The sequence below is a fragment of the Nicotiana tabacum genome, chromosome 14 (assembly GCF_000715075.1).
Source record: "Nicotiana tabacum cultivar K326 chromosome 14, ASM71507v2, whole genome shotgun sequence".
Taxonomy (NCBI): domain Eukaryota; kingdom Viridiplantae; phylum Streptophyta; class Magnoliopsida; order Solanales; family Solanaceae; genus Nicotiana; species Nicotiana tabacum.
The window spans coordinates 100,540,615-100,552,867 of record NC_134093.1 but is presented as its reverse complement, the minus strand read 5'-3'; the positions used below and the strand labels follow the sequence as shown (position 1 = coordinate 100,552,867).

The 12,253-nt window shown below is 34.3% G+C and overlaps 1 protein-coding gene across 2 annotated transcripts; it reads left to right on the top strand.

The window, feature by feature from the left end:
• Positions 1 to 6,871: 6,871 nt before the first annotated feature.
• Positions 6,872 to 11,300, top strand: LOC107761487 (G2/mitotic-specific cyclin-2). 2 transcript variants are annotated; one of them, XM_016579704.2, is made up of 11 exons: positions 6,872 to 7,081; positions 7,587 to 7,719; positions 7,805 to 7,861; positions 7,959 to 8,004; positions 8,177 to 8,308; positions 8,406 to 8,528; positions 9,789 to 9,878; positions 9,972 to 10,193; positions 10,285 to 10,383; positions 10,467 to 10,645; positions 10,743 to 11,300. In XM_016579704.2, exons 1-11 carry the CDS (start codon positions 7,027 to 7,029, stop codon positions 10,906 to 10,908), a joined length of 1,302 nt encoding a protein of 433 aa, XP_016435190.1. In that variant the 5' UTR covers positions 6,872 to 7,026; the 3' UTR covers positions 10,909 to 11,300. The 2 variants fall into 2 exon arrangements, with proteins under 2 accessions (XP_016435190.1, XP_016435189.1); XM_016579703.2 differs by having other exon boundaries at positions 7,581 to 7,719.
• The last annotated feature ends 953 nt before the right edge of the window (positions 11,301 to 12,253 follow it).

Below are 12,253 nucleotides of genomic sequence, written 5' to 3'. Positions count from 1 at the left end.
ATTGTTTGATGTGATTTGAGGCCTCGACTAAGTTCGTATCATGTTTTAGGACTTGTTGGTATATTTGGTTGGGGTCCTGGGGATCTCGGGTGTGTTTCGGGTGAGTTTCGGATCATTTTGGGCTACTTTGGATGCTGGTTTTCTGATGTCTGGTGTTGTTCTTCGCGTTCGCGAGGTGTCTCTCGCGTTCGCGAAGAAGGATTTGGCTTATGTGATTTTGTTCTTCGCGTTCGCGAAGAAGGAAATCCTGTTGTTTGTCACCCGACTTTGAAAGCTTATATCTTGCAATCTATAAAGAATTTGGAGATAATCCAAAAATGAAAGTTGTAGCCCTTTGTGTCTAGTTTTTCAAAAAATTAAACCGTTTGGAATTTGGGGTTGTGTACAAAGAGTTATGATGGATAAACTACAAGCTGTTTGGGAAGAGTAATCGCGAAGAAGCAATTGCTGCTGCAAAATGCTGACTTTGGAAGCTTATATCTTGAAATCTATATGGGGTTGGGATATGAGTAAAACATGAAAGTTGTAGCTCTTTATGTCTAATTTTCCAAAAGTCAAACCATTCATCATTTGGAATTTTGTACAAAACGTTATGACCATTATACTAGAGGCTGTCTAAGAAGAGTTTGGAAATGACTATTGAAGAATTTATTCATCGCGAACGTGAGAGGAGGGTCGCGAACGCGAAGAACAAACCCCCGGGCAGCAGAATAAAGTCAAAAAATGAGACTTCGTCTCATTCTTCGTCCAAAAATGGAAGTCGGGTTCCGAGAGGCGGGCCTCACGTGACTTTTTAGAATAAAATTTTAAGTCAACATTTTATTACTCGAAATTGTTTCCGATGATTTTTAATAAAGTTATACAATTAATTTGGATAGATTTGAACTGTCCGGGATCAATTCAAGCAGGAAGATTATTTTGGAATATCGGCCTAACTTCAAAAAGGTATGTATCTTGCCTAACCTTGAGTAGGGGAATTACCCCTTAGGCATTGAGTCTTATGTGAAAATTGTGTAATTAAAACTATGTACGCGAGGTGACGAGTACGTACTTGATTTATATGTGCAAATTTCGTTGGTTGAAATTCGTAGACGCTTTTATGTATTAAATTGAAAAATTGTTGGAACATAGTAAATCCTTTATTTGTCATGCCTAAATCCTTGTTTGTTGAATTTATTTTTATATGATAATTGGGTGTGATTGCCACTTTGATTTTTATGTGAATCCCGTGTTTATTTCCTGGAGATAATTTCATTATGGATTATTCATTTGCAAATAATTTATTATGTAAGTTTAAAATGAGGCATTAATCTATTTGCCAAAAAATTAGATTAAAGAAGGCGTTGTTCCTTGATAAATTATTTTCCAGTTCTTGTTATGGAAATTGGTTTTGAGTTATAAAGGCCGTAAATCATATTGAGGTAAAGTATTAAATTGTGAAATATTATTCTGTTGAGTTATTCACTCCCGGACATTTTTGCTAAGATTTGTACACATTATGATCGAGCCATGGGCTCCTTATTGTGAAAATTAATGTATTATTGATTTATGTGCCAAGCTGTAATATTTGAGCATTTGATGTGCAATTTGTGTTATGTTGTGATAATTGAGCACTTGAGGTGCAATTTATGAGATGTTGTGATATTGACGCATGATATTGTTCAGAGGTTTGTTTGGGTGTTTGCAAGAGATTTCTGCCGTGCTATTGTTACTATTGATATATGCACATGCGGCGTGACAAAACGGGCTATATATGTGGGTTTGCGCATGTGGCGAGACAAGGTGGGAATATTATTATACGCGTGCGGTGAGAGAAGGCGGGCATTTACTTTATTATTACGCACGTGGCGAGACAAGGTGGGCTATTTCGGGAATATATTTGTGATGACTTGTGATGGCCTGGGGGCTTTGTTGTTTGTTAAAATTTATTTATGATTTGCGACTACGAGGCGGTACCTCGGGAGTGCCCTTTTTGTTGATATTTCTCTATGGTTGCACTTGCCTTTGGTTATTTTATTTTTTCGTAATATATAAATTTTTGTATTCTCCGTGATGTATTATTTGACTTAATATTAAGTGTTTTGTATTGCTTGTAGTATTGTGTTGGCTTTGGTTTTTTCGTACGAGACTTTTGAGGATTTGTATTTTTGGTTTGTACTTGTTCTTGATGATTGATTTGATTTAAATAAAAAAATTACTATTATGTTTTAATTTGATAAGTTTTACATCTAAATCAGTAGCTTATCTGATGTTTTATTTAAATTAAAATGTCATTTTCTTCACTCAAACTATTTCTAAAATAAACTCATTTATTTATTGAATTCTTACTTGGTTTAAAATTGTAACCTTACTTTATTGAAAATAAATTAATCGTGCAGATTTTATATATTGACATATTTGGCACGAGAGCTGTCCGTGCAGTTGTGATAGAGATATGGGCACGAGGTGCCGTGAGAATATGAAAGGGGGTGAGAACCGTATTTTATGATTATGATATGAGATATTTATTTGAAAGAGTTTTATATTCGAAGGATACTTATTTGAAGAAATATATTTGGAGGGTATTTATTCGAAAGAATTATATGTGAAAGATTTATATTTGAAGGACTTGTTTAATTAGTTGTACTTGTATTTTTTATTCGTCTGAGTAATAATTATGGTGTTCTTGCTGACTTACTGTTTTTATCACTAGTTGATTATTGTTGCTATCACTGCTATTTGTTTTCGATTATTTTTGTATGCTATATTGCGCAGGTTATTTGACTAGTGAGTGTATTGACTGTACCTCGTCACTACTCCACCAATGTTAGTCTTGATACTTATTGGGTACTGACTACGGTGTACTCATACTATACTTCTGTACATTTTTGTGCAGAGTCAGGTAATTTGGAGTCAGTTGACCGCTAGCTAGCTGTACGGATTTTGCTGTGGAGACTCAAGGTAAACCTGTTGCTGCGTTCGCAGGCTTCGGAGTCACCTTCTGATATTGTACTTGCACTGTTTTATCTCTACTTCAAAACAGTTGTACTTATAGGCTTTCTAGTAATTCAGTAGAGCTTATGACTTGTACTACAGGTTTTGAGATTGTAAGTATTGTATAGAGATTTCTACTTCGCATTTGTCCATCGTTAATTAATATTGTTATTATTTCTGTAAATGTTAGGCTTACATAGTCCCTAAAGACTAGGTGCCATCACGACATCCTATGGAGGGAGATTTGGGTCGTGACATGGCAAATCTTAGATTTACATTTCACCATCGCCCTAGATGGCTCATTAGGTTTGAGTTTCAACTGTGCATGGTATTCAATAGCATAGCCAGTCACTGCCTTCCTAAATTGATTGACATTCTCAAATATCATGCCAAGTTCAAAAATAGCCACAACACAATCTAGATCATATCTTAACTTTGTACTCTTCTTTCTACTTGGAAAATCAACACCAATTTCAGCTTCCACATCTAGCTCATCATCAGAATCATCACTACCTATATCAGAACTATCAACATAGTCCTCATCCCCCCTAATTTACCAGCATATTTATCTGCCTTGTTCTTGCCAATGTCTTCAAAACCCCTATCTATTTTTCCTTCTCCTAGAGGTACTTCTACATGAACAATTGGTTGCTTTGTTCTCTTTTTATTCCTGACAGCTATCAACTCTTCATCAGCATCATTATCATCTTCTTCTGGTACAACAACAAAATCTGAGTCACTACTACTCTCCAGATCTGAAATAACACCATCAAGATCTATAGCATCACCTTCTACAACCTCTTCCCTCCCCACACCACTTAATTCAGCAGCAACATCTTACCTAACAACCTCCTTCCTCCCCACACCATTTAAATTAGCAACAACATCTTCCCTTACTTCAGTTTCAGCAGAAGCATCTTCTCTCTCTTCTATGTTTGTTTCCACAGATGCACCATTCACTTCAGTTACACCTATTTCTGGACCACCAATAAGTCCAGTAGGAGCCACATCATCCACTAACTAAGGGTCTAGAACACTATGCTGAATATACAAATGTATCTCATCTTCATTTTCTAGGTTACACACAATATTAAATAATTGTGCATCATTACCCACATAGACAAAATTCTTTTTTTTCGGGTCTTGGTAATAGAAGCCACACCCACCGTAGCATATCCCATTTTTTAGATAGATATTCTTCAAGTAGCAAGAGTAAACCCGACCATCTGTATTTTAGCTTGTGGTTAAAAGGGCAACCCGGTGCACTAAACTTTCGCTATGCGCGAGATCCGAAAAAAAGTCGGACCACAAGAGTCTACTGTACGCAGCCTTACCCTGCATTTTTAGTAGAAACTAAATCTAGGTACATGGCAATAGATCGAATTCATCGGTTATTTTTGCCATTTTGTGACATTGAAATAGTTTATCCATTTGCTGCAACAATGCAATTTGTACTTAATATTACCTTGATAAATATAACCCTTTTATTTATGCCAAAGTAAAAGGGAAAAATGTTACTTGAAAGAAAAAAGATTTGGAGGTATTGAGACTATTTGCTACTTCTTCCTTTGTGATTTATATGGCTTTCATTTTATTTCTAATTTAATTTCACAACTATTTAGAATTCAAATCCATTAAACTATTCAAATTGTTAAGTTTTTCTGAATAAAGTTTTCATCTATTACTTCTTTATTTTCTTTTACAATCAAAAAGTTAATATAGAAGTGAAATTGACATATAATTACGACTGAAATCAAATAGGCATAGTAAATAACGAATTCAATCAAATATTGCCATATGAATTGGAACATATAAAATGGAGTAGTATTAGAAATGTTAACAAATGGTATTGAGCGGTAGTTGCCTGAAATATCCTCTTTTTTCTGTTTTTATAACGACAGGGAATTATTAAAAAAAATTGTTTAAGATTTTGAGCTCAGAACAATTTGGTGATATTAACATCTCAACAGCAGGATTTACCAGATAATAATAATAATAATAATAATAATAATAATAATAATAATAATAACAACAACAATAATAATAATAATAATAATAATAATAATAATAATAATAATAAATTTTAAAGAAGCATAAGGAAGTTTCCTGTCTCTCTGGAATAATCTTTACATAAGAACTTTAAGAGCTATCACTCTACTGACAGAGAACCTGAGAGCTACTAATAAGCCTTTAGGCAGAAAACGAAAATGGTAAATGGCGTCTTCCTTTACAATGACTTCTTCCTTTCCTCTTCACCGTACGAAATTATAGCTCACCTTCGGATCAGGAGATACATTAAGTTAAATTTACGTACAAACGCATATCATGCATCTGTTAGTTTGATATAAACACTAAGTGCCTTCAAATTCGTATGAAATTTGTAGTTGTTACCGGTAACAAGTATCCAAGTTGACTTCATTGGTACTTCTTTGGATACATTAGGAATTTTACATCAGCTTACTATATCAAGTTTGATATGACAAATTACCTGTTATTAAACTCTCGTCCCTTTTTACCAGCCCTAGTTCTTCACCCTTCCCTTAAATCCAACCCTATTTCTTCACCCTTTTCTTGATTATTTGGTTTAAAAATTCTATTCTTCTCTCAAATTGAAAGTAGTCTCGCCGTTTGTGTACGAAATCTTGGTTTAAGCTCTCAATTATGTCTCTCACACCGAGAGTCGATTCATGCCGGTGTGATCATGAATGTCAATTGAAAACTTCATGGTCTCCATCTAATCCTAGAAGGAGGTTCTATGAATGCAAAATTGTAAAGGTAAGTGATAATTAACTACAATTAATTATTTTTACTATGTTGTTATCGATTTGAGTTTGAATCAATTTTTTTTTGAAGGACAAAGGTGGATGTAATTATTTTAGGTGGGTTATCGATGAGTTTACTAGTCAAGCGAATAGGGTTATTTGGGGTTTGTTGAACATGATCAAAGCTTTTGAAGAAGAAAGGGCTCGAACAAGAACATGGAAGAAGAAATTGGCTTCTATTATAGTAATAATGCTAATTATTTGGGTTTGCTATTGTGTCGTCGATCGTTGAAGTTATTGTGGTTTTGCTGGTGGTTGGAGTAGCTGCTATATTTTGTGTCTTTAACTGTTGTATTTTGTGTTTGTAAGGGTGATTGATATAAACACTAAGTGTCTTCAAATCTGCATGAAATTTGTGGTTGTTAGCAATAACAAGTACCCAAGTTGACTTCATTAGCATTTCTTTGGAAACGTTAGAAATTTTACACCAGCTTACTATATCAAGTTTGATAAGACAAATTACCTGTTATTATAAGTCAACGTAACCTGACGTAAAAAATTCTTTATAGCATTAGTGCACTAAAAACATAAATAAGGCAAAATAATGGAGTATAACATAAATAACCACACTAATCTTATAAAATTTTGCATAAGTCAAAAATTAGCAGAAAGAAATAAAATCAACTGGTAAAATTGATATCATCTAACCAGAATAATACGAGTTCGAGCCGTAAAAATAATCATTTTACAAAAATAAACCAAGTTTAATTGTGCATGGAACTGCTCTTTATACTATCACCAAAAACTCAAAAGTGAGCAAGAGCGCATATCTCAATGAAACAATTGACTATGACCTCTAACTTTTATGGGTGTCCCTAAAAAGTGCAAAACCCAATCCAATCATCTAGCTATTCATTGTTAAACTATAAAAAAACAATTCATTTGAAAGCAACGTCTCCTTACCCTCACATGCAAAAAGTCCAAACGAATGTGACCGTTATGACCATATCATATAATATTAACTCTATAATAAAAAGTTAGTTCACACGCTCTGAATCCAACGGCCTTTTTTCCCCCACTTACTAGCCGTTTCATTTGAATAAAAACCTCTCTATTCCACCTTACAATATACTCATTAAATTGTTTCTCTCAATCCCATCTCCATTATCTCTTCTTCATTAATTGGTTCTTGGTTTTATTAAATGCTCTCAGTTTTCTGAGAGCTTTTTATAAGTTTAGCACTGAAGAAAAAAGACAGCTTTTTTTAAAGAAAAAAACAAGAAAAAGAAAAATGGGTGTATCTAATGAGAACAATCCTACCATGATTAAACCCACAAATGTGCAAGGTAATGCGACTCAAAACAGTCAATTTTTTTTATATTTTTAATTTTATGTGCTTAAAATAAGCTAAAAATTATTGTTTACCAATTTCTTGAAGATGGGTTTTTGAAAAGTTTTGATTTGAAAATGTGGCTTTGTTAGTTAGTCTTTTTTTCCTTTTACTTTTTGTGTTTTAAGAGCTTAAATCAGCTAACAATTATTATTTGCCAATTTCTTGAAGATGGGTTTTTGAAAAGATTTAATTTGGAAAATGTGACTCTATTAATCTTTTTTTTTTTCTTTCATCTTTTATTTTTTGGGGGTTATAAGAGCTTAAAATCAGCTAAAATATATTATTACCAATTTCTTGAAGATGGGTTTTTGAAAAGATTTGATTTTGAAATGTGGCTCTATTAGTCTTTTTTTTTCAATTAATATTTTGGGTTGTAAGAACTTAAAATAAGCTAAGAATTAATATTTACCAATTTCTTGAAGATGGATTTTTGAAAAGTTTTTTCTTTTAAGTTTTAGGTGAGGCAGAATTGGGTTGCAGAAAGTTTGGAATGGAAACAAGGAACAACAGAAGAGCATTAAGTGTGATTAACCAGAATTTTGTTGGAGCTAAGCCATACCCTTGTGTTGTTAATAAGAGAGTATTATCTGAGTAAATTCCCAACTCTAATCCTTTTTTGTTGGGGGTTTTTAGTTTTGTTATTCTTAGCTGAGTTGTTTAATTTTCTTGATCTCAGAGCTAATGGGATCTGTAACAAGAATCCTCCTGTTCCAGCTCATAGACCTATTACAAGGTTAGATATATAGTCAAATTTCCAATTTTTTTGTTTCATTTATTTGAGAACTATGTTCTTGGAACTTGACATGTAAATATAAATTCTTGAAATGTAGGAAATTTGCTGCACAAATTGCTAACTCAAAGCAGCATTATCCTGAGGTACAAATGGACACTCTCTTTATTGGATTTTGCCGAGGGTTTTTGGAAAACTAACATCTCTGTCCTTCTAGGCCCCACTTGTGGGAATTCATTGGTTTTCTTGTTGTTGTTGTTACTCTCTTTATTGGATTTTTATGTAGTTTACATATATATTTACATAAATGTTTGATAGGAAAACAAGAAACCAAAAATAGCAGCTGAAGGTTTAAGTGTGTATGAGGATGTACCAATAATAGATGTGGAAGAATATGAGGCAGCAGCAAAAGACCAGCCAGTTCCAATGTCTTTGGAACAAACTCAAATGGTACGAGAATTTTGATCTGAATTTTGGAAAATGTTGCAATACTATATTTAGAGATCTTGGAATTTAAAATAGATGATTTCATATTTTTTTTTTCCAGGAAATTGAGATGGAGGATATATTTGAGGAGAGTGTGATAGATATTGACAGTAATGATGCGAAGAACACGCTCGCAGTTGTTGACTATGTGGAAGATCTGTATGCTTACTACTCAAAAATGGAGGTAAGTCCAGCTGAATAAAACTCAGTTGCTCAGATCAAAGTAGTGATTTAACATAGGTGAATTTGGTATATAGTCAGGCGCGGATGTACAATATCTGAAAGGGGTTCAATTAACTTCCCTTCATCGATAAATCATAATGTGCAGATAGGATAATAACAATCTTTTTTATATATATTAATAGTTGAACTCCATTCAAGTATTAAAGGTAGTGGCGGAGACAGTATTTTCGCTAAGGGAATTCAAAAAAAGAAAAAGTTAAAAATGGCTAGCGGGAATTGAACCACCTTACGTTTTGAACCCTCTTGACCACTGATTTATGCTTTTGGAATGTCCGCCCCTGATTAAAGGTGACTCAAAAAGCTGCTTTAGATCCAGGTTCTAATATGAATAATGATACCACAATGTACTTAAAATGATGTTTGAATTTATTGAAAGTGGTTAATCAGAAATGCACTTAGATACTTTTTTCCTTTTCTCAAGTAGAGTCTTGAGTTATTTCTAGGTTTAGGGAAGCATGATCTATTTTTCAATGGAGGTGAGTTTCTTCCCACCTACTTAGCTAGAACAGTTTCACATGGTTAGTTCTTGAATGTTCACACAATAGGAAATTGAGGCTTTACTTGATGTATTTAAGACTCAAAAGACAGCCAATTGTTTTAAAGACTTAATAAATGGTCCTCATCTGTATTTAAGACTCAAAAGACATCCAATTGTTTTAAAGACTTAATAAATGGTCCTCATCTGCTGAAGTTTAAAGTGGTAACTTATAGGTTCACGTGACCGTGACCCAGTGACTTTTGCGTAGGTCCGTTATTTGTACTAAAATTCATTAAAAGTATAAGAATGCTTGGAATCCAGTTTGTTGCCCGTTATTTGTACTAAAATTCATTAAAAGTATAAGAATGCTTGGAATCCAGTTTGTTGTCCCAGTTATATATATTAACTTGAGATCGTTGTAGGAATGCATAAACTTAAAATTCTGGATCCGCCTCTGAGAATATTTCATTATGAAATAGTTTTAGTTTCTATTTACTGTTTCGAAAGTTTTTTATTTTTTTCAATGGACAGAACCAGTGCAATTATGACCAAAACTACTCGAAACTATTCAAGTTTAAAGAATTTGGTTTCTGAAGGAAATAACACTTGCAGTTTCCCAAGATTTCTGTTGCACATGTTTGATCAAAGTAGCATCTTGATTTTTAGAGTTTCACAACAATTACATGCCTTTTCATGTGACTAAATAACTGTCATTATATTCAGGGCTGCAATCGTATCCCGCCAGACTATATAGGACAACAGTTTGACATCAACGAGAGGATGAGATCTATACTAATTGACTGGCTCATTGAGGTACTTAAATTCTTAATCCCAATTGAAGTAATAGGAGAGTGCAGAGTGAAATTTCTAAATAGTTCTAATAATTGCGTATTCTAAATGAAACAGGTACACCACAAGTTTGATCTCAGGGAGGAGACATTATTCCTGACTGTTAATTTGATAGATAGATTTTTGGAGAAACAATCCGTTGTGAGAAAGAAGCTGCAGCTTGTTGGTCTCGTCGCCATGTTACTAGCGTGCAAATACGAGGAAGTTTCTCTCCCTGTGGTGGATGATTTGGTGGTCATTTCGGATAAAGCATACACAAGGAAGGAGGTTCTTGAAATGGTAGCTATAACTACTTTCTATCGATATTAAATATTACTGCATTTTATCTGCTTTTAAATTCTTATTAAAGATGTCTTTCATATTCCTGCAGGAAAAATTGATGCTCAACACACTACAGTTTAATATGTCACTTCCAACTCCATATGTTTTTATGAGAAGATTTCTCAAAGCTGCTCAATCGGATAGAAAGGTTAGTGATAGAGGAGGATCTTAATATTCTTGATTTTTTAGACTCTAGAAGCTGTTACATTCACTTTGTACTCTTATTTACAGCTTGAGCTACTTTCGTTCTTCTTGATCGAGCTTTGCCTCGTGGAATATGAAATGCTTAAATTCCCACCATCGTTTATCGCTGCTGCTGCAATCTATACAGCTCAGTGCACACTTTATGGTGTTAAACAATGGAGTAAGACGTGCGAGCTTCACACAAAATACTCGGCAGATCAACTCCTGTGAGTGTACCTTACAACCTCAACACTGTTTGATGTTGTTTTTCAAATTTCTCAAGATTTGTCTAATTTAACATTTTTTTGTTCCTTGCTTTTACAGGGAGTGTTCAAGATTGATTGTGGAATTCCACCAAAAGGCAGCGACAGGGAAACTAACAGGGGTACATAAAAAGTACAATACATCTAAATTTGGTTATGTAGCGAAATGTAAGCCTGCTCATTGTCTTCTTGTGCAGACCCCCTATAATATGAAAGGGCACGTATAGTTTTTACTAACTTTACGTTACATCTGTTATTGGGTTGGTATCGTTACATTGGGATGGGGTTACAGAACTAAAATAACTCAGCAACTGTTGTTGCCCCAGGGAATTTGACTACTTCTATTAGATATATAGCTCTCATGCAAACAACTTTGGGTTGTTTATTTGAAACATACCTGAATTGTATTTTTACTTTTTACCACAGTAATAAAAAAATATTCTTCATAATTTCTCCGTAAAGCTATCGAGGCATTTCTATGTTTTGGCTTCGTTGTACATGTTTTTAACTACTGCTGCTTCAAGGGAATGTAGGGTGATTGTATAAAACTCTCTCCACTTCAGCTAATGTTTTCCGCATCCTGATATTATAATCTCTGTAAAAAGAAGCGTTGCACTCCTTGTTTCAGAGTTGTACTCGGACCAATCTCTGTCAGTCCATATAAATGAGACACTCTAAATCCCAACTCTTCAATCTTGGCAATGATTTGCATAGGCAGTGATGAACCAATTGTCGTTATTTCAACCTTGTGAGGAAGCGGCTTTCTGTCACAACAACAACAACAACAACCCAGTGAGATCCCACATGTGGGGTCTGGGGAGGGTAGTGTGTACGCTTTCTGTCACATGGTGGTGAATTTGATAATATTTGACTGTTGGTGTTTTCCACCTTGTAAAGGGATATATTTGTGATATTTCTTTTGGAGAGATAAGGCAGTAAAACATCGGAAGAGTTAAAGCGTAAGTAAATAGGCATTGAGCTCTCATTCCATGAATGAAACAAGTAGCAAACAGTAATGAAAATATGCTCAACTCGCTTAGGATGTGCATGTCCCGGAAGTATAATTCACTTGGCTGCCTATGTCACACCCCTTGGGGTACGACCATTCCCCGGACCTGCATGAATGCCGGAATGCTTTGTACACCGGCTGTCCTTAGCAGGATCAAATTCACTTATAGTCGACAAAAATGAGTTTGGCTTGTGAATGCCTCAGCTAGACTAATATCATAGCTGAATCATGGCATGCGTTTAATGTACAAAGAACAGCTCCAGTCATTGGCACACAGAGGCGGAGCTAGGATTTGAAGTTATTCTAAATTAATATTTTGAAGACAAATATAGAGTTTGAGCCAAAGTTAATGGGTTCGGCTGAACCCGTATCTGCACACTAGCTCCGCCCCTATTGGCACTGCAAAATGCAACTATAGCACTGCAGGTAACAATTTAAAGTTATCATCGTGAGAAATGATAAGTTAACCAATGTTTGTTTAATTACGATAAAACGATTGAATTAACTCAAAATTTAGTAAACCAATGTTATGCTTAACTAAAAAAAAAAAAAGGAAAGGAGAT